The sequence below is a fragment of the Oncorhynchus keta genome, chromosome 13 (assembly GCF_023373465.1).
Source record: "Oncorhynchus keta strain PuntledgeMale-10-30-2019 chromosome 13, Oket_V2, whole genome shotgun sequence".
Classification (NCBI taxonomy): Eukaryota; Metazoa; Chordata; class Actinopteri; order Salmoniformes; family Salmonidae; genus Oncorhynchus; species Oncorhynchus keta.
This window is the reverse complement of record NC_068433.1, coordinates 45,920,239-45,942,623: the sequence shown is the minus strand read 5'-3', so window position 1 is coordinate 45,942,623 and position 22,385 is coordinate 45,920,239. Positions and strand designations below refer to the sequence as shown.

At 45.6% G+C, this 22,385-nt stretch overlaps 1 protein-coding gene across 3 annotated transcripts in view; it reads left to right on the top strand.

Annotated features, from left to right (window-relative positions):
* The window catches only part of LOC118380133 (carbohydrate sulfotransferase 11), a 94,277-nt gene extending 85,217 nt beyond the window's left edge, over positions 1-9,060 (top strand). For all 3 annotated transcript variants that reach the window (XM_052460299.1, XM_052460298.1, XM_052460297.1), the window contains exons 3-4: positions 6,231-6,460; positions 7,205-9,060. In XM_052460299.1, the coding sequence (XP_052316259.1) occupies positions 6,231-6,460; positions 7,205-7,829 (855 nt within the window). In that variant the 3' untranslated portion in view covers positions 7,830-9,060. The remainder of the gene's footprint in view (positions 1-6,230; positions 6,461-7,204) is intronic.
* Positions 9,061-22,385: the final 13,325 nt, after the last annotated feature.

Sequence of the window (22,385 nt, the reverse complement as noted above, 5' to 3'; positions counted from 1 at the left end):
CTGTGGGCAGAACTGAAAAAGCATGTGCGAGCAAGGAGGGTCAAACGTTTTGGGTAGCCTTCTACATGCTTCGGTTACACCAGCTCTGTCAGGAGGAACGGGCCAAAATTCTCCCAACTTATTGTGGGAAGCTTGTAGAAAGCTACCAAATACTAATTGAATGTATGTAAACTTCTGACCCCCTGGGAATGTGATGAAAGAAATAATAGCTGAAATAAATCATTCTCTCTACTATTATTCTGACATTTCACATTCTTACAATTAAGTGGTGATCCTAACTGAGCTAAGACCGGGAATTTGTACTAGGATTAAATGTCAGAAATTGTGAAAAACTGAGTTTAAATGTATTTGGCTGTGGTGTATGTAAACTTCCGACTTCAACTGTATCCTATATTTGCTCTAAAACAGAGTGAATCAAGTTGTACTGTATCCATGTAGGCCGCCAGCCTTTAGTCTCCCTTCCCTCATCCCCTCCCCTCTAGCCACCTGTGCCTATAAAGAGTTTGTGTCGTTAGTGTTTGCAACCATCAGCAGAACTGCAGTGGGCTATTTATTATAGCTTTGCTGTGCAGAAGGGGAGCAATCACATATTTCAACATCATAACAAACCTCAGTAAGACTGTTAAGCCGTGACAGAAAGTCAATTATGAAATGAAACATGGGAAACGCATATATTAATAACTCCTTATTACTCACACATTTCACTAACAAAAGTGCCGTTCCAGGAGAGAACTCTTTCTGTGAATACAAAAACACACAGTCCCCTTGGCTCATCACCAAAAGCTATAGCTTGACGTGTGGAAATGTGACAGGCTTGACTTGATATTAGCATATTCATACATCTGGGAATAAATGGACTCGTGGAGTCAGGGAGGGACGTACTGATTTTTAGCCAACTGGAAATGTTGCTGCAGACACATGCACAGACGGACACTCATGTGGTTCGAGGGTTTTGTGTCAGTTGTACTACTCTGAGAACTACGGACACTATCAGACGGGCTGGCGGTTTTTGACTGACAGCTCGCCCTGAGGGAATGGAACAAGAGATGCCGTCGGAGAAGACTGCAGACCTCACGCACACAGACTCTCAATCCACCTGGACTTTGTTGTAGTTACAGAGGAAGTGCTGATCTGATACGAGGGTTTGAGAAACCACTTGACGACAGAGAGGGAGAGACCGCCAAAGAGCGATGTGCTCATCCAGATCCCTAGGAGGACTCTTTCTACCACAGGCAAGGAGAGGAGCGCTGTGCTCATGTACTTACCATTACGCAGACCGAATGCCTGCGTTGTTACTCCAACAGTGTGTTGCTGTAGGTTGAGACTCAGAGACAGACTTGGATAGTGTCTGTTCTCCCATAGGAACTGCATGGCAGAATCACTTAGGGCCTGTGAGTTCTGATTTCCATCTCTGCTATGGAGAGACACATCTCTGATATCCTTTTCTATCTCCCCATCCTCCCATCATTACCACCACATAAGAGCTTCCCTCGCTCCTCAGATAGGAGAGGAGATGAAAAGTCAGGAAGTTAACTATCCAACGGGAAGATGGCAAGATTCTCTCTCTCCTCTGTCACTCTGTTAATTATAGTGCTTGTTACCCACTGAGAGAGGTGGAGAGATGTTCTTTGGCTCCATCAAGTTCTGCTCAGTGTGATCTAGGGCCTTTATAGCCCTGTCGAGGAGCCAAAGTGAACATTCCACGTAACAAGGAGCTGGTATTCACAGTGTCTCTCCCTCCCAGTCAGCTTTGATGTGATGTGGCATGACAATGGAGTAATGGAGATAAGACAAAAGAAAAAGATGATGGTGAAGAGGAGGAGGAGGGTGTCACTTTTCTTTTCCCTCCGACTCGTTCATTATCAAGCATCACTCATTTGTTCAGTCGCTCGCTCGGGCCTCTCAAACTAATTTGCTGAGAAGTGGAGTTGACATGTCGAGAGATAGACAGGGAGGGAGATGGGAGAGAGATGACAGAGAAAGATACAGTAGAAAGACACAGGGAACTTAGCATGCCTTGTAGAACTAGCTCAGTCCTGTCTCTCTGATGTGTATGACTGTAGCTCAGTCCTGTCTCCCTGCTGTGTATGGCTGTAGCTCAGTCCTGTCTCTCTGATGTGTGTGGCTGTAGCTCAGTCCTGTCTCTCTGATGTGTATGGCTGTAGCTCAGTCCTGTCTCTCTGATGTGTATGGCTGTAGCTCAGTCCTGTCTCTCTGATGTGTATGGCTGTAGTTCAGTCCTGTCTCCCTGCTGTGTATGGCTGTAGTTCAGTCCTGTCTCCCTGCTGTGTATGGGTAAAGCTCAGTCCTGTCTCTCTGATGTGTATGGCTGTAGCTCAGTCCTGTCTCTCTGATGTGTATGGCTGTAGTTCAGTCCTGTCTCTCTGCTGTGTATGGCTGAAGCTCAGTCCTGTCTCTCTGATGTGTATGGCTGAAGCTCAGTCCTGTCTCTCTGATGTGTATGGCTGAAGCTCAGTCCTGTCTCTCTGATGTGTATGGCTGTAGTTCAGTCATGTCTCCCTGCTGTGTATGGCTGTAGCTCAGTCCTGTCTCTCTGATGTGTATGGCTGTAGCTCAGTCCTGTCTCTCTGATTTGTATGGCTGTAGCTCAGTCCTGTCTCTCTGATGTGTATTGCTGTAGCTCAGTCCTGTCTCTCTGATGTGTATTGCTGTAGTTCAGTCCTGTCTCTCTGATGTGTATGGCTGTAGCTCAGTCCTGTCTGATTGTATTGCTGTAGCTCAGTCCTGTCTCTCTGATGTGTATGGCTGTAGCTCAGTCTTGTCTCTCTGATGTGTATGGCTGTAGTTCAGTCCTGTCTCTCTGATGTGTATTGCTGTAGCTCAGTCCTGTCTCTCTGATGTGTATGGCTGTAGCTCAGTCCTGTCTCCCTGCTGTGTATGGGTAAAGCTCAGTCCTGTCTTTCTGATGTGTACGGCTGAAGCTCAGTCCTGTCTCTCTGATGTGTATGGCTGTAGCTCAGTCTTGTCTCTCTGATGTGTATGGCTGAAGCTCAGTCCTGTCTTTCTGATGTGTACGGCTGAAGCTCAGTCCTGTCTCTCTGATGTGTATGGCTGTAGCTCAGTCTTGTCTCTCTGATTTGTATGGCTGTAGCTCAGTCCTGTCTCCCTGCTGTGTATGGGTAAAGCTCAGTCCTGTCTCTCTGATGTGTATGGTTGTAGCTCAGTCCTGTCTCTCTGATGTGTATGGCTGTAGCTCAGTCCTGTCTCTCTGATGTGTATGGCTGTAGCTCAGTCCTGTCTCTCTGATGTGTATGGCTGTAGCTCAGTCCTGTCTTTCTGATGTGTATGGCTGTAGCTCAGTCCTGTCTCTCTGATGTGTATGGCTGTAGCTCAGTCCTGTCTCTCTGATGTGTATGGCTGTAGCTCAGTCCTGTCTCTCTGATGTGTATGGCTGTAGCTCAGTCCTGTCTCTCTGATGTGTATGGCTGTAGCTCAGTCCTGTCTCTCTGATGTGTATGGTTGTAGCTCAGTCCTGTCTTTCTGATGTGTATGGCTGTAGCTCAGTCCTGTCTCTCTGATGTGTATGGCTGTAGCTCAGTCCTGTCTCTCTGATGTGTATGGCTGTAGCTCAGTCCTGTCTCTCTGATGTGTATGGCTGTAGCTCAGTCCTGTCTTTCTGATGTGTATGGCTGTAGCTCAGTCCTGTCTCTCTGATGTGTATGGCTGTAGCTCAGTCCTGTCTCTCTGATGTGTATGGCTGCTGTGTATGGCTGTAGCTCAGTCCTGTCTCTCTGATGTGTATGGCTGTAGCTCAGTCCTGTCTCTCTGATGTGTATGGCTGTAGCTCAGTCCTGTCTCTCTGATGTGTATGGCTGTAGCTCAGTCCTGTCTCTCTGCTGTGTATGGTTGTAGCTCAGTCCTGTCTCCCTGCTGTGTATGGCTGTAGCTCAGTCCTGTCTCTCTGATGTGTATGGTTGTAGCTCAGTCCTGTCTCTCTGATGTGTATGGTTGTAGCTCAGTCCTGTCTCCCTGCTGTGTATGGCTGTTGTTCAGTCCTGTCTCTCTGATGTGTATGGCTATAGTTCAGTCCTGTCTCTCTGATGTGTATGGCTATAGTTCAGTCCTGTCTCTCTGATGTGTATGGCTGTAGTTCAGTCCTGTCTCTCTGTATGGTTGTAGCTCAGTCCTGTCTCTCTGATGTGTATGGCTGTAGCTCAGTCCTGTCTCTCTGATGTGTATGGCTGTAGCTCAGTCCTGTCTTTCTGATGTGTATGGCTGTAGCTCAGTCTTGTCTCTCTGTGTATGGCTGTAGCTGTATGGCTGTAGCTCAGTCCTGTCTCTCTGATGTGTATGGCTGTAGCTCAGTCCTGTCTCTCTGATGTGTATGGTTGTAGCTCAGTCCTGTCTCCCTGCTGTGTATGGCTGTAGTTCAGTCCTGTCTCCCTGCTGTGTATGGGTAAAGCTCAGTCCTGTCTCTCTGCTGTGTATGGCTGTAGTTCAGTCCTGTCTCTCTGATGTGTATGGCTGTAGTTCAGTCCTGTCTCTCTGATGTGTATGGCTGAAGCTCAGTCCTGTCTCTCTGATGTGTATGGCTGTAGTTCAGTCCTGTCTCTCTGATTGTATGGCTGTAGCTCAGTCCTGTCTCCCTGCTGTGGCTGTAAAGCTCAGTCCTGTCTCTCTGATGTGTATGGCTGTAGTTCAGTCCTGTCTCTCTGATGTGTATGGCTGTAGTTCAGTCCTGTCTCCCTGCTGTGTATGGGTAAAGCTCAGTCCTGTCTCTTTGATGTGTATGGCTGTAGCTCAGTCCTGTCTCTCTGATGTGTATGGCTGTAGCTCAGTCCTGTCTCTCTGATGTGTATGGCTGTAGCTCAGTCCTGTCTCTCTGATGTGTATGGCTGTAGCTCAGTCTTGTCTCTCTGATGTGTACGGCTGTAGCTCAGCCCTGTCTCTCTGATGTGTATGGCTGTAGCTCAGCCCTGTCTCTCTGATGTGTATGGCTGTAGCTCAGTCCTGTCTCTCTGATGTGTATGGCTGTAGCTCAGTCCTGTCTCTCTGATGTGTATGGCTGTAGTTCAGTCCTGTCTCTCTGATGTGTATGGCTGTAGCTCAGTCCTGTCTCTCTGATGTGTATGGCTGTAGCTCAGTCCTGTCTCTCTGATGTGTATGGCTGTAGCTCAGCCCTGTCTCTCTGATGTGTATGGCTGTAGCTCAGTCCAGTACAGTACCACAGTACAGTACCTGTTCATACCTGTGTTTTGGACTGGAACTCAGATAAAGACATAGAGTGTGTCTGAAATAGCACCTTATTTCCTATAGTGCACTACTTTGGGGCCCAGGGCCTGATCAAAAGTAGTGCGCTTTATAGGGATCATGATGCAATTTTTAGATGCACAATAGACTTCACCTGTGGGACCATAACAGCAGTAATATCTCAGCGTTGATGTTTCAGTGACTCATGACCATCAGTCTCTGATGACCTCTTAAAGGGAATGGGTTTTACTTAAAGGGTAATGGACTGTGACGTGTAGCGTAACAATCATAACCCCACAGTGTCTGCTCTTTGAGCTTTATGTTTGATCATATCCACATTATCTCTCCAATGGCTAATTGATTTTAACTGGCAGAACCTGTCTCACAGTTATATTTAGGTGTACAAAGCATGATTTGTTCACGTTTACTTAGATGCCATATACTGTATATACGTGTCACTTGATAAATGGTTAAGGGGAGGGGGTTCAAGTACTAACACAAGGCTTTTAGTTTGGTTAAGTGCTGAGAGCACGGAGGTGGTCCCAGACATTAGTTATTTTAGCAACCCTCTTCAAAGGCCTAGCCCTATTCTCTACTCTCTGGTATGGCATACAGCTGTGGCACTGACTGGCTGTCGTGCTGTGTGTGCACGTGCGTGTGTCTGAGAATGTGGAGCGACACAGGACACGATCTGATCGATTTAGAGTCCCCGGGGAAACAAGGGAATTCCCTGAAAGGGTTATTCAGGGTACAGAGCAAAAATAATCACCAGCTCTAAGAAAACATTCCTGCACTTTAGATCAAGAACAACCCTCCCTCACTTCCTCCTCTCCCCTTTCCATGATTCCCTCCCTTCTTCCCCCATCCTTCTTTCTTTACACTGAAATGTGTGGATCAAGTGAGCGATACTGTTGAATGAAATGGGAACTATGCATATTGTATTAGTCAGCTCCCCATAGATCATCATTGGTATTCCAGAAGATTAATATATCTCTCTTCTTCTTCTCTCTCTCTCCCAGTCGGAGTTCTCCAGTGCCGCCATCCTCCACCAGGGGAGGAGAGACCAGGTAGCAGAGTCATGTCGGGCCCAGAGTGCATCCAGCCGCAAGCGCCGGGTCCTGACCCCTGGTGACCTCAAACACCTGGTGGTGGATGAGGAGCATGAGCTCATCTACTGCTATGTCCCCAAGGTGGCCTGTACCAACTGGAAACGTGTCATGATGGTCCTCACGGGACGCGGCAAGTACAGGTCAGCAGCACAGGAAACTACTATTGAGATTTGAGATAACATGCAAGACACATTTTCTGAAAGGGAAACAATAAATAAACGATTAAAGATGTAAAAAGAAAAGCTGAATAGTGGATAATGTTTTATTTTATAATACTACTACTGATACGACTACGCTATCACATAACATCCTAATATTGAGTTGCATCTCCCCCTTCTGCCCTCAGAACAGTTCATTGGGGCACGGACTCTACAAGGTGTCGAAAGCGTTCCACAGGGATGCTGGCCCATGTTGACTCCAATGCTTCCCACAGTTGTGTGAAGTTGACTGGATGTCCGTTGGGTGGTGGACCATTCTTGATACACACGGGAAACTGTTGAGCGTGAAAAACCCAGCAGCGTTGCAGTTCTTAACACAAACCGGTGCACCTGGCACCTACTACCGTACCCTGTTCAAAGGCACTTACATATGTTGTCTTGCCCATTCACCCTCTGAATGACAAACAGACACAATCCATGTCTCAGTTGTCTCAAGGCTTAAAAACCCTTCTTTAACAAGGGACATCAATGAGGGATCATAGATTTCACCTGGATTCTCCTGGTCAGTCTGTCATGGAAAAAGCAGGTGTTCCTAATGTTTTTCCATACTCAGTGTTTATAACTGCTGTTTCTATGACTACCTCTCTTACTGCACTTTAGATACTTTTCATTGTTTGTGTTGTTTTTAATTCTGTTCCTCATGGTCTTTATTTCTCTCCATCCCAGTGACCCTATGGAGATCCCTTCCAACGAGGCCCACGTCCCGTCCAACCTGAAATATCTCAACCAGTACAGCATCGCTGAGATCAACCACCGCCTCAAGAGCTACCTCAAGTTCCTGTTTGTCCGGGAGCCTTTCGAGAGGCTCGTCTCCGCTTACCGCAACAAGTTCACCCTCAAGTACAACTCCTCCTTCCACCGCCGCTTCGGCACCAAGATCGTCCGCCGCTACCGCAAGAACGCCACGCAGGAGGCGCTGCTCAACGGCGCCGACGTCAAGTTCCGGGAGTTCGCCGAGTATCTTGTCGACCCGGCCACGCAACGCGACGGCCCGCTCAACGAGCACTGGCAGACGGTGTACCAGCTGTGCCACCCCTGTCACATCCACTATGACCTGGTGGGCAAGTACGAAACCCTGGAGGAAGACGCCAAGTACGTTCTGCGGCTGGCGGGGGTGGGCGAGTCGGTGCGCTTCCCGACCTACGCCAAGTCCACCCGCACCACAGACAGCATGACGGCCCAGTTCTTCAGCAACATCAGCTCTCAGCAGCACAGCCAGCTCTTCCAGCTGTATAAACTGGACTTCCTCATGTTCAACTACTCCACGCCAAGCTATCTGCGACTGGACTAACAACTAGAGGACCAGGACTTGACTAGCCAGTTGGGACTCTGGGCACGATCCACTTTTAATAAGAGAAGAAAAAAATAACTGAGAGAGAGGAGAATGGATATTTTTGCGAAAGCTTTATTCAAAAACTGTCGTCACTGTTTCTGGGGGTGAATAGGAAGGGCTGAGGTGAATGGGAGGGACAGAGATTGAGGAAAGGTGCTGGATCCGATTGGATGTGAAAGAGTCTTTGTTATCCAATCAGCATTGTCCTGAAGGTAATAAAGGAGGAAGGGGAGATCCTATACCATCAGAATGCAGGGTTCAGGCGGAGCTGATGTCAGAGGATTTCTAAGAGGGGAAATAGAAGAGAGAAGCAGGGCTCTTGGAGAGTGGTCAATGTGTGTTCTGTATGTAAATGAGTTGGGACTCTTGACCAATTAGGCTGCTTTGGATTTTGCACAGCAAATGGTGACCTCGCATGCACGCGCCCTGGCCCCAAAGCATCATGGGAGCTGAGCTTATTTTATAACGAACAATAACGAAACTCCGTCAAATTGTAAAACACATCCATGTCCTTCAGTGTGCTGTATCCTGGGTGTGTTTGATACGCCCACCAATTATACATTTGATAAGTATACTGGCTCTTGGCTCCACCTCAAGCCCTCCTCATTATAGCTGGCTATTGACTTTGCTTTAAAGACCTCTAGAACCATCAGGTGTAAATAGTGGAGCTACAATTTACAGCCAACTGCTCTAAAGTAGTCAAGATCACTATCGTCATAGGTGAAAAGAACTCCTGAGGTTTGCCAGGTGAGGCATCAGACTCCCACAGCAGGATCTGAAACGGCGGCCTTTTTAGAAAGATGCTGAGCACCCTCAAGGCTTTAAGCCACAGGAAGTGGTCAGAAGGAGAAAGGAAGTGCCGTTGTGAATGGGTTTACCGGATGTGATTGACAGGTGTTAGGGGCCTCCCACTGACCCAGAGAGGAACTGAAGAAGAGACGGCTCGTGTGGCTGTGAAAGGGTTTAAGGGACAGGATCTCATAACCCCGCCCATGCCACGCCCTTAAAACAGGGAGGGCCATAACCCCGCCCACGGGCAATAATCCCCCCCTCCGCTTCGACGACCAATCATGTATTTTAGTAAATTAAGTATTTTTTTTTATGTCTTCGTTTTATTGTCTTATGAAAACATTGCTGCGAGCAGCAATAAAAAAATATTATTTAAACTGCTTTTACTGCCGGGGGTGGGGGGGGGGGGGGAGATTTTAATATTTCTTTTCTTGGCAGATGAACGTTTCAGTAGATTTTTAAAGATAACATTGTTTTTATGAGTTTTGTTTCTCATGTTTTTTTGTCCTGAGTTGCCTCCGGTACACTGTTAATGATAACATTTTCATTTTCTTCCTTTTTACCAAGGGTGTACAATGTAGTGAAGTCTGTGGCTTTGGTTTCTCTGTGCGTGAGAGCTGGGACTTCCCATGGGATTTAGAGTTATTCCCTCTCTCCCCCTTTAGTCAACTGAGTCTGGTGCCAAAGGGTTGGAACACTGCCAATGGTAGAAAGGGTCGACTCAACTCTTATCAGTACTTTTCTCTACATCCAATAATTTACAAAAATGAAAACATAAACTACAGCATGAGAAAAGTATTCCACATACATATCTACATCGCAGGCTACTGCTCAGAATCAGAAACAAGAGCAGTGGTTGCCTTGATAATGATCGATAATGGAACCGTCTACCTTTGAGTCTGGCGGTGAAAGTCAGGTCTGTGTGTCGCCCTCAGGTGAAAGTGCAGTGTCTAATCATTACTCTGTGTAGTCTATGGGATCTCAGAGAGTCGTATATACAGTGCAGGAGTGGGCGACGGAGGGAGAGAGAAGACAACTTAATTAGCCAAGCTGGGAGGGAGGGAGTCCTCTTTATTCTTTACACCCCTTTGTCATTCTTCCTCCACTCAGACTTCAAAGAGAGAGGGACGTTTATTGGGAAAGTTGTGTATTTTTATATTGCTAGGAAGTAACAGCTGCACAGAAATGATTCACTTCTATATTCATCCCTCTGACTGTTTAGTTTAGACAGGCGGGGTGACTAATGACAAGCTCACCTCATTCTGTCATAGCTTCTAAAATATTGGTGTCAGTTGTGTATGCTTGCATGTGTGTGTCGTTATAATTAGCAACTGGTTTGGAGGAACAAGGTCCTCCACATCTGGCTCTGATAAAGAGGAAGGCTGCTGGTTTGGAGGAACAAGGTCCTCCACATCTGGCTCTGATAAAGAGGAAGGCTACTGGTTTGGCCTACATCTCCGACTCCATCCACTTACAGAAACAATGGGAGCATTCTGAGCTCTCCCTCCCTCCCACACACACACACACACACACACACACACACACACACACACACTGAAGCCACGCAGCCCCTTACTCAGCAGCTGTACTCTAGTGAGGGTTGGTAAGTGAGGTACGGAGGGAGAGGGGGGTTTGGTTGGGTATGGACACATTTAAAACACCACACACTCAGCTTATCTCTAACTGCCTATTTAGCCTCCAAAATGAGACACTTTACCCAAAGCCTTTATGGAGTCCTCTCCTGTGCTCTCCTCTTGACTCCAACCTCTCCCAAAACAGCCCCACATAAAAACAGAAGTGGGTTTTTGGACAGTGGCAGTGATCCCTACCCTCGCAACAGGAAAAGGACTGGCTTCTTATACAAACAGAGCTGTTAAAATCCCACAGAGGCCCAGCCTAACGACCCCTTTGGAAATACTGACCTGATTCAAAAACATGTTTTATTCTCCATTCTTATTCCATCTCCTAGCTCACTCTACCTATAAATCCACCTGAATCCAATTCTGACATGTCCATTTAGTTTTCTTGTGCTGTATAAGTATTTATTGACGAGTGTACGGGTATATTTATGTTGTTGGAGAACGACGTCTATTGTTGGACTGAATTACATATTTACTGGGTTGCTAAATGCAGAAGCACAGGAAGTGCACGCTCCTCTGCACATACGTAAACATATCCACTCTGGGGCCGGGGGTTTCTAGCCAGAGATAAGCATGGATGGGGCAGTATTCTGTCAGTGGTTTTATTGTGAATAGTTTATCTTTCTGTCTGTGATATTCTTATTCAATCAGTATCTGTGCAACAGTAAAAACATCCCCATAATGCCCATGGACCTTCCTTTGAGTTACACATAAAAGGGTCCCCATGATGTTTCCTGCTGTCACAAATTAGCCCTTTGGTACCAACTCTCAGACCATGAGGCTTTTCAGAAATGTTCAAAATATTGCCAACTGTTCAAATCTCTGGAAGGTGGTTAGAGAAGATCTCCCACTCAACTGCACAGGAACCAAAGCCTGAAATGGTAATAGAGCTCTTTTATTTTCCTTTTCCCTGTCTTAATTATGTCTTTCTATGTTGTTCTGTTGTATTCCTCTGTCAGCAACACTCCACAGCAGCTTCCACACTTTTCATTGACCTCATAGAAATATAACATATAGATAGAACACAGTTTATGTCCAATCCATTCTATGGTTGCCTCCTGCATAGCCTACAGTACATGACCACAGGGCACTTCAGTCACCACACACAGTACCTTTTATAGGGTCACCACAGACAGTACCTTATAGGGTCACCACAGGCAGTCAATGGGTGCTGAAATGATCTGTGCCTTTTCATTCCTCTCATTGGAGCACATTACTGTCATCTGATTGGTCAGTCCACACACACACACACACACACACACACACACACACACACACACACACACACACACTCTCTTCAATTGTCAGATTCAAGTTGAAAACAGCATCCCACACACTAACACAGTCATATCACCTGTAGAGAGACTCATGTGACCACATCAAGAGGCTATGCAAATAGAGGGTTTTTGAAACGCTTGCTCTGCTCAGATCTTCCCTCTTCTCCTAAGCCTTCTTCTCCTAAGCCAGATACTGGATGGTTTTCTGTGGCTCTGTGTTGCTCAGAGGTTGTACGTACCCCCTTCAAAACCACACCTCAACCCTCAGATCTCAGTGTGCTGGTTTCAGTGTTCTCATCCGTTGCCAAATAGTGAGAGTGTGTGTTGAGCTGTGTTCACTTAAATCAATGTTGTTGAGAGTCTAGGCAGGCTCCTCTGCTGTCAGATGCCATGTCATCGGCCAGTGTGTGTGTCGGAGAGGTCACAATGTGCTGTACCAACGAGTGTGTATCTGAGCTGTGTGTGTGTATTGGAAAGGTCGCTCTGTACTGTACCTGCGAGTAACTTAAGAGTAACTCGAGGAACTCACTCAAACAGGCTACGTTGCATTTATTTATTCATTCCCCAACGACTACTCATAACATTCCTCCTGGTGGTCTCCATGGCAACACACCTGGACTTTTCTCACGGGACAGACTGTCGGTTCATCATCAAGGCCCTCTCACCAGAAACATGAATAATTGAATATATCGACTGCAGGTAGTGGGAGAGGAGTTGTGATTCCCCAGCAGTATTCCATGGTTCATTCTGTCTGATGTTTTCACAATAAAATGCCTCAAACAAACCCAGATGCCCCAGACGAATGTGTTTTTTCACTGTCTGCCTACAAGCAAGTGTGTGAACACAGACACAACAAACACACAACATTCTATATATCAAAACGCTAATCACGCACACATATTTGTCACATTATCACTCGCTGCCCAGTGGTTCCATGGGTATTCTCTGGTTGGCATGGATATTGTCTCGTCAACCCATGGGCACCCCATGCCACCTGATGATTCCAAGCTTGGCGTTCCAAAACATGCCATCTGTTTTGTTTGTGAAAAGCCTGCACATGCCGGTCTGCCAAAACAATTTCCCGCGTTTCCATGGTTACCGAGACATTCTTGTGCTCCATGATGGAAGAATATTCATGTGGTATGTATACCGTACACGCTGTCACATGTGACCATACATGTGAATCAGATGGTGGTCCGATGGTAAGTCCCTGACTCAAAACCAAGAGGTTGTGGGTTCAAACCTAACTTCTTGTCTGTTTCTGCAACTCTCAAAGTCAAATATGCAAAGACAATGGTAAGAAGTGTGAAGGAGCCGTGTCTCTCTGGCGTGAGGCTCTTGAGCCATAAATCGAATCAAATGTTAATTGTCACATGCGCCGAATACAACGGGTGTAGACCTTACAGTGAAATGCTTACTAACAAGCCCTTAACACTTATTTTCTTAACTGCTTTGTTGGTTAAGTAAAAAAAAAAAAAAAAAAGTAACAAATAATTAAACAGCAGCAGTAAAATAACAATAGCGAGGCTACAGTATATACAGGGGGTACCGGTACAGAGTCAATGTGCGGTGTTACCGGTTAGCTGAGGTAATATGTAGGTGTAGTTAAAGTGACTATGCATAGATAATAAACAGAGAGCAGCAGCAGTGCAAAAGAGGGGTCTGGGTAGCCCTTTGATTAGCTGTTCAGGAGTCTTACGGCTTGGGGGTAGAAGCTGTTAAGCCTTTTGGACCTAAACTTGGCACTCCGGTACTGCTTGCTGTGCAGTAGCAGAGAGAACAGGGTGGCTGGAGTCCTTGGCAATTTTTAGGGCCTTCCTCTGACACCGCCTGGTATAGAGGTCCTGGATTGCAGGAAGCTTGGCCCCAGTGATGTACTGGGCCGTACGCACTACCCTCTGCAGTGCCTTGCGGACGGAGGCTGAGCAGTTGCCGTACTAGGCAGTGATGCAACCAGTCAGGATGTTCTCGATGGTGCAGCTGTAGGATCTGAGGACCCATGCCAAATCTTTTCAGTCTCTTGAGGGGGAATAGGATTTGTTGTGCCCTCTCCATCCACATCGACAGGAAAGCTGTGGAGAAGGTGAAAACGGACAAACTGAAGTGGTCCACCCACACAGACAGACAGAGTGGTGAAGGTGGCGCAACTGCGCCTCTTCAACCTCAGGAGGCTGAAGAAATTTGGCTCGCCACCTAAAACACTCACAAACATTTACAGATGCACAATCAAGAGCATCCTGTCTGGCTTTATCACCGTCTGGTATGGCAACTGCAATGCCCTTAACTGCAAGGCTCTCCGGAGGGTAGTGCGGAATGCACAACGCATCACCGGGGGCAAACTACCTGCCCTCCAGGACACCTACAGCACCCAATGTCACAGGAAGGCCAAAAACATCATCAAGGACAACAACTACCCGAGCCACTGCCTGTTCACCCCGCTATCATCCAGAAGGCGAGGTCAGTACAGGCGCATCAAAGCTGGGACCGAGAGACTGAAAAACAGCTTCTATCTCAAGGCCATCAGAATGTTAAACAGCCATCACTAGCACAGAGAGGCTGCTGCCAACATACAGACTCAAATCTCTGGCCACTTAAATAAATTGACTTAAAAGGTATCACCAGTCACTCTAAATAACGCCATTTTAATAATGTTTACATACACTACATTACTCATCTCATATGTATATGCAGTACTCTATACCATCTACTGCATCTTGCCTGTGCCGCACAGCCATCGCTCATCCATATATTTATATGTACATATTCTTATTCATCCCTTTACACTTGTGTGTATAAGGTAGTTGTACATTTGTTAATTTGTTTTTAGATATTACTGCATTGTCGGAACTAGAAGCACAAGCCTTTCGCTACACTCACATTAACATCTGCTAACCTTGTGTATGTGACCAATAAAATGTGATTTGATTCACGAGTGTCTTAGTGTGTTTGACCATGATAGTTTGTTGGTGATGTGGACACCAAGGAACTTGAAGCTCTCAACCTGTTCCACTACAGCCCGGTCGATGAGATGGGGGCGTGAGATGGGGGCTTGCTCGGTCCTCATTTTCCTGTTGTCGACAATCATCTCCTTTGTCTTGATCACGTTGAGGGAGAGGCTGTTGTCCTGGCACCACACGGCCAGGTCTCCGACCTCCCTATAGGCAGTCTCATCAATGTTGTTGTGTCATCGGCAAACTTGGTGTTGGAGTCGGTTTAAACACAGGTGCTGTGTGGTTGCCTTCTGAGGAGTTACGGCCACTTGAGGAAGTGGGTGATTTGAAGGCAGTGTACATTCCTGGGGTGCAATTCCAGAACAGCAAAGAGCAACAGTCATGGATAAAATCTCCTGGAAAAAGCGGACAGTTCGTTTTTCCAGGAGATTTCATCTACGACTGCTGCTTTTTGCAGGAGAGGGAACCCCAGCTATTTACCCCATGACATCTACTAGCCTTCCAACCATTACAGAGTGTCATTACAACCACACTCAAGAGCTGAGCCTGGGATTGAACCTACAACCCTGTGTACTAGAGGCGAGATCATTACCTGGAGAGCCAGTGGCTCTTTCACACTCAGAACACTTATCTCTGTAAATGTGTCATGAAGAAATAGAAAGTAGCTAAGGATCTAATGACAGATACATTTGACAAACTGTGAAAGCAGAATTATAACTGGTGTATATTTGCTGCTATGCTGATGAATCAACCAAATGCTGAGTCACTGAGGCATCTGCTATTTATTGCACCCTGTAGTTCACATAGGGGACTTTCTCAATGTCAACAGCTTGGTTTGAATCCACCCCAATATGGCCACTTGTTCCAGTGCATGTATACAGCCCGCTCTCTGTGGAAAGGTCCTGATCTCTCTCATTATACAGACATTGTGGTCAGCACAGTGGTTCCTTTCAAGTGGGCACCTTTGAAGAAATGTCCAGGGCCACGGAATCTATAAAAAAAAAAACTTGAGTTGGAAAGTTCTCATCCCTCTCTCACCACAGATCAGTCTTTCATTAATAAAAACACAGTACTGTCTCCTACCACCTTTCTAAACTACATATCAACCTACACACCCAGAGAACTACAACGCAATACGTTATGCATGAAACTTACTGCCACTGTCAATTCCACCACCTGCTTTTCCAAGACATGAAATAAGTTAATATTCCCATTCTAAAACATCCAGCATCTCTCCACATACAGAGGACTTTCTCCAATCCTGTCAGAAATGCATCCAGCAATGTCCCCACAGAGGCATTTCTCCACTCCTGTCAGAAATATATCCAGCATCTCCCCACATAAAGGCATTTCTCCACTCCTGTCAGAAATACATCCAGCATCTCTCCACATACAGAGGCATTTCTCCACTCCTGTCAGAAATACATCCAGCATCTCTCCACATACAGAGGCATTTCTCCACTCCTGTCAGAAATACATCCAGCATCTCTCCACTCCTGTCAGAAATACATCCAGCATATCTCCACTCCTGTCAGAAATACATCCAGCATCTCTCCACTCCTGTCAGAAATACATCCAGCATCTCTCCACTCCTGTCAGAAATACATCCAGCATCTCTCCACTCCTGTCAGAAATACATCCAGCCTATTTCCATGGCCCTGCCTTCTCATTGGCTATAAACCCTGTCATTAGAGGGAGGCTGCTGACAGTGGCACATCAGGGGAGGGTGTGTTCATGTGTAGGGAAGGGAATTTAACAGCTGCTGTGTCCATGTGAGCGGTGTCACTGTGGGCATCTGTGGTTTGGGAGAATGCATGTAATCAGTTGGGGCTTTATTTATGCTTTAAAGGCAAATACAACATCTGACAAAGTGTTGCATCACCGCAGGTCTCCAAAACAATCTCTCTGTCTATTTATGCTGTTCTCTGTCACTCTGTGTATCTCATGGCTGTGTCCCCCTCAGGCTTCCATACGTTGCCACACACGCAGATGTGTGATTCCCACCTCAAATTAATGTTCACCACCCACCCGGTGGCTATCACTTTCTCCCCCTTTCTGGGTTTCTTGCCAAATGAGATTGATTGGGGTCTAAGTAAAGAAGAATGGACTGGTGTTTCACTTCCTCAGTAGAGCGAATGTACTACGCTGAGTCATCGGGCCCTGCTCACAGCGTCATTGATTCCTCCCAGTCCCCCTCGGTGACCTTGGTCTACAGTAGGTTTTATACTAGCTAAGGTTCAGAGGCGATAAAGACACGGCTAGATTATGAACCAGGCCGGCAGTAGACAAGAAATACTTGAGCTCTTCTTATTTGAACTCTTGTCAACAGCACAGTTCAGAAGGCTAACCCTGGCATCTGACGCCACTCCATCAGTCACCAAGGAATCTCACCCCTGGGTGGCAGGAATCTCTCAGTTTACTTCCCTTCCTCCATGTCTCCTTCCTACTAGTTATGTTATATATATAAAAAAGAAGAATTCTCTCTCTCTCTCTCCCTCTCGTCATAGTAGTAATACATATGATAACAACGATGATTATCATTTTAATAACCCTCATTAGGTTTAGTCCTGACAGTCTTGATTATCTCCCACTGCAACACTGGGCCGATTGAGTTTCCATAGAGGCACACTCTGAACACCCCATCACTAGAGAAAATAATCAGGGGGGTGGGAAATGATCCGTTTCCTATTAGCTTCCAGTGTGAATAAGCTATTGTTTTCTGTTCAGTTAGGGCAGTAAGCCCGGGGGCCACATAGGTCCGCTGGGACTACTGGAGGGGCCAGAGATGACCCCTGTATTAGGTTTCAATTTCATGGTCCCCCTGGTGCAGACCGTACCCCTTTTCCCAAGCCATAGTCAAACCTGTCAACTCAAACCCCCGCACCCCTCTCTGTCCCCCTGCCCAATACAAGGTTCAGCACCCCTTGTTAACACCAGAGTGTCTAGACATCAACAGAGGCACACTGTTACATGCCCACAGAATACTGTACATACTATACAAAGAAACACAGAAAAAACATACAGAGGCTGCTCACTTACATTCTCAGACTGTAGTAAGAGTGTGTGTGTGATGCAGTCATACAGTACATGATTCCTCTCTGTAGCCAGGCAGAGACATGGGCCAACATTGGAGACATGCCACCTCATAAAAACCACCTAGTATAATAAATGTCTAACATCTTAACTCAACAGTAACACAGTGGGAGTTCACCCTCTCAACCATCTGATGTTCACTTTTTGCAACTCCTCATTTTTTCCTAATGCAGACATTTTGTTTAAACCCTTTAACCCTATGCTGTCACAATAACATTATCCATGCTCATCAACTACAGTATCTACTGAATGGTTAGGAGACAGAAAGCCCATAACACACTTTAAGAAGGATATAATTTAAAACCACACAAGTGTCTTTTCCCCCATGCAGTCAGTGATGGCAGAATGAGTAAGTATCTACTGAGGACAGTACAGTAAAATAAAAACTACAGTAGTCTAGATAGATCACAACCTGATTCCCTACTCCCTCCTATACAGTATAGACAGGAGGTGGAGAGACAGCCAAGAGTAATTCAGTGTTCTGGTTATGGGGTCTCAGGAGGTCCTGCTCTGGTCGTTAAGCCACACGGTACTGACACTTCAGAGACTCTCCTCGACAACCATGAAAATCTGCTCTTTAAGGGGCAGACAAGCACGCAACACAACCATGAAAATCTGCTCTTTAAGGGGCAGACAAGCATGCAACACAACCATGAAAATCTGCTCTTTAAGGGGCAGACAAGCACGCAACACAACCATGAAAATCTGCTCTTTAAGGGGCAGACAAGCACGCAACACAACCATGAAAATACACAAGCAGCAAATCTGCTCTTTAACTACTTAGTCAAGCCCTTCCGACTTCACTGAGAAAGAACAAAAACACAGCAAAATGAAGGCGTATTACGGTACATGGGTTAACGTAGCATGGTATCAGAACTGTCAAATATGAAAAGATAATAGAAATCCATTGGATAGACTTAGTCCTAGGGTGGCAAAGGGTCGGAAACTTTCTGGTAAAGTTTCCGGATTTTTTGGGGAAATTTCCCATGGGAAGTTACACCCTGGAATTTGGGGAATTTTGCTTAACTTCATCAATATAACAGCTTATAACCTTTTTTTGTGGGATACACAAGGAAATTCAAGGTCTTGTGGCATATTTTGGTAAACTATCCCCAATTCAATGGAATTGCAACCCTCTGCATGCACAGTGCATTCTTCCATCACATGTACAGCTGATTCTCAAGATCTTGCACACTAATGAAATGCTATTGAGCCCACACTACTACACTGTCTGAGCCAAGGACTACATGCTTTCTGCTAAGTTTTGATTACAGTACTGGGTGGGGTGAATATATTTTATAGGACATACATTCTTTTTTTAAAACTAGTAAATAGTAGCCTACAGCAAAGCGTGTTTAAATCATTTAGAACTTGTGAACAATTTCTGCCAGTTAGTTTTTGCTACCATGTGGAGTGTTAATTCACCCGTTTCCATACATGTTTCATATAAAAAAAACAATATCTTACAAAAGGAGTTGTTCAATCTAACTGCTTAACTATTTATCTGTACATGGAATTGTATTTGCGGTTTCTTTTTACAATTATTTTTCTAATCTTTACAGGAAAATTCCACGGGCACTATCTGATGTGTGGGGACATTTCACTGCAACTAAAAACTGTGTACATTTGCAAATACTGTGCCAAATCATATGTGAAGAATGCAACAAAGACGCAGAATCATCAGACCAAGTGCATAAAGTTCCCTCAGCGCTTACGACAAGCAACCTCTGACAAAAGTCCCTCTACTTCTATTCGAGGTGAAAATGATTCATCGGACAGCTTATCGATAGCAACAGCTCATGGTCCTCCTGGAATCAGAAGTGTTTTTTTTGACTCAGTCTTGCTCGAGCTGTGTATGCAACTGGTCCACCTCTGATGCTCACAGGCAATGTGTATTGGAAGAGATTTCTTAATGTTCTTTGCCCAGCATGCAGCCCTCCAACCAGGCATGCTTTATCTACTCATTTGCTGGATGCAGTTTCAACAGAGTTCAAGTGAAGGTCAAGCAAATCATAGAGAAAGCAGACTGTATTGCAATCAACTCTGATGAGTGGTCAAATGTTCGTGGGCAAGGAATAATTAATTACATCATCTCCACCCCTCAACCAGTATTCTACAAGAGCACAGACACAAGGAGACTACGGACACACCGGTCTCTACATTGCAGATGAGCTGAAGGCTGTCATCAATGACCTTGGACCACAGAAGGTATTTGCACTGTTGACAGACAATGCTGTGAACATAAAGGCTGCTTGGTCTAAAGTGGAGGAGTCCTACCCTCACATCACACCCATTGGCTGTGCTGCTCATGCATTGAATCTGCTCCTCAAGTACATCAAGGCACTGAAAACAATGGATACAGAGCAAAGGTTAGGTATGTGAAGGGTCATCAAGTTATAGCAGCAATCTACCTCACCAAATAAAGTGAGAAGAATAAGAGCACCACATTGAAGCTGCCTAGCAACACTCGTTGGGGTGGTGATGCCATCATGTTTGACAGTCTCCTGGAGGGGAAGGAGTCTCCATGAAATGGCCGTATCAGTCTGCCAATATTGACAGCCCCATCAAGAGAAGCCTCATGGATGATTTGTTTTGGGAGAGAGTGGTAAGCAGTCAAACCTATAGTAGTAGCCATTGCACAGATTGAGGGAGACAATGTCATCCTGTCTGATGTTCAGACTCTGCTTGCAGATGTAAGAGAAGAAATCCGTACTGCCCACTTCACTGTTGATCCAAGCAGAGGAAACTGCAGTTCTGAAATATACCAAAAAGCGTACGTTGGACCCCAAGTATGCTGGCGAGAGCATCCTGTCTGCTGCAGAGATCAACAAGGCATATGGTGTCATCACTACCGTGTCTCGCCACCTTGGTCTGGATGAGGGCAAGGTTCTTGGCAGTCTGGCGAAGTACACTTCCAAGTAAGGGCCTTGGGAGGGATGGAAATGCAATATGGCAGTCGTGTCAACATATCTCATCAGCCACCTGGTGGAAGGGACTTTGCGGATCTGAGGCTCTTTCCCGTTGCCTCCATCATCTCCAAATCCCACCAACATCAGCCACCTCAGAGCGCAACTGGTCCCTGCTTGGGAACACACACACCAAAGGACGCAACAGGCTGACCAATACAAGGGTTGATAAAATTTGCCCGGATGGCCACCAATTTAGGCTTTTTGAGCCTGACAACGAGCCATCCTCAACAAGGTTGGAAAGTGACAGCGAAGATGAGGCCTCAGAGTCTGATGTTCAAGAGGTGGACATTGAGGAGGTCCAGGGAGAAGACATGGAAGCCGGAGAGGAAGACAACCAAAGCTTTAGCTTCTAGACTATCATTTTACAGATGTATGTTGAGAATGTTTTTGGGAGATGCGATGGATCATTGGGGATCATTCAATATCCCTTTTGTTGTTCAGTGAAATCATCCAATGTGAAGAGTCAACTCATTTCATTAAAGTTAAATCCGTAAGTATTTTTTTCCCTTTCTTTCTAAGATTTAATCATGTCTACTTATGGTAAGGTGAAAAATGTATGTTTCTGTCTCCATATGAATGGTAAATATATCCAATGTAAAAAAAACAGCTACATTTAAATTGTATTAATATTTGTTTGCATATATTTCCGTTAATTCCCACAGAAAGTTTCCACCTCAGAATATTCCCCAAAATGTACAACCCTATTTATGCCTAGTTGGAACTAAAAAGTGGAGGTGGTTGGAACGCTTCTCACCATCAGATCTAAGTATTGGTCAGACAACGGACTGTGATGCATTCAGAAACAAGCACTAAAGGTTCATGCTCTGATCTTTCCCAGGAGAGGGTTAAGGAATACTGCTCAAGCTCATCTGATGTCCAGAACCAGATACTATACCTTTCTTTTGCCATGCAACTCCATTTGCAAGGCGTCTGAATGTAGAGATACTGTAATGTATAAAACTATTTCACCACGGTCGGAATGAGTCCATACGCTGTTATTCAAATGCTTTTCTCTTTCCAACTCTATGCCAAGTAATACTTCAGCAATTACAGTAAACCCTTCTTCACACTTCCAATGAATTTTATAATCGTAATCTGACGCGACACCTTTCAAACTAAATCCCCTAATATGTATAACACCTCTACAGAGGCAGATCAGCCTGTAGGGGACATAGCCAAGCTATCATATCCTCACACACCAGTTGATATGATTTTTAATATTAGTGTCCACCCAAAGGAGCATGTAATGTCAACATGTCTCTGGGAGTGCTGTTCCCACCTCTCTGTTCTCTCACATCTGAAAGAGAGAGCTCTGAGAAATAAAGAATGGTTAGAGTGTGAGCGGAAGGGAATGACAGAAGTAGTAAGGGATTGAGAAGACATAATGAGACGGAAGCAGTGACAGTAAGAGGGAAGACGTGTGTGTGTGTGTGTGTGTGTGTGTAGGCATGTTCTTCGAGTGGAGGTCATGAAAGGTGAAATACCACACTGGTGTTACCATGGAGACTGGGGGAGATAGACAGTGATTGTCTAGTGATCTCCTGAGGGCATCCAAAGAGCACACAATATATTTCTACCACAGTGTGGTAGACTTCAATCATAACATTGCTTTACTGCAGAGAAGTGTCGGTATACACGGATTTGTCTCAATCAGAGCTGATCTTGTCCTTCCCTGTCTACAGGCATTTCATCCTAAACCTCTTTAGACAAGAGCTTTGACTGAACAACCACTAATACTAAAACATCCAATTAACCTCTCTGAGGGACCAGCAAATCTTCACTCAGTATAATCACA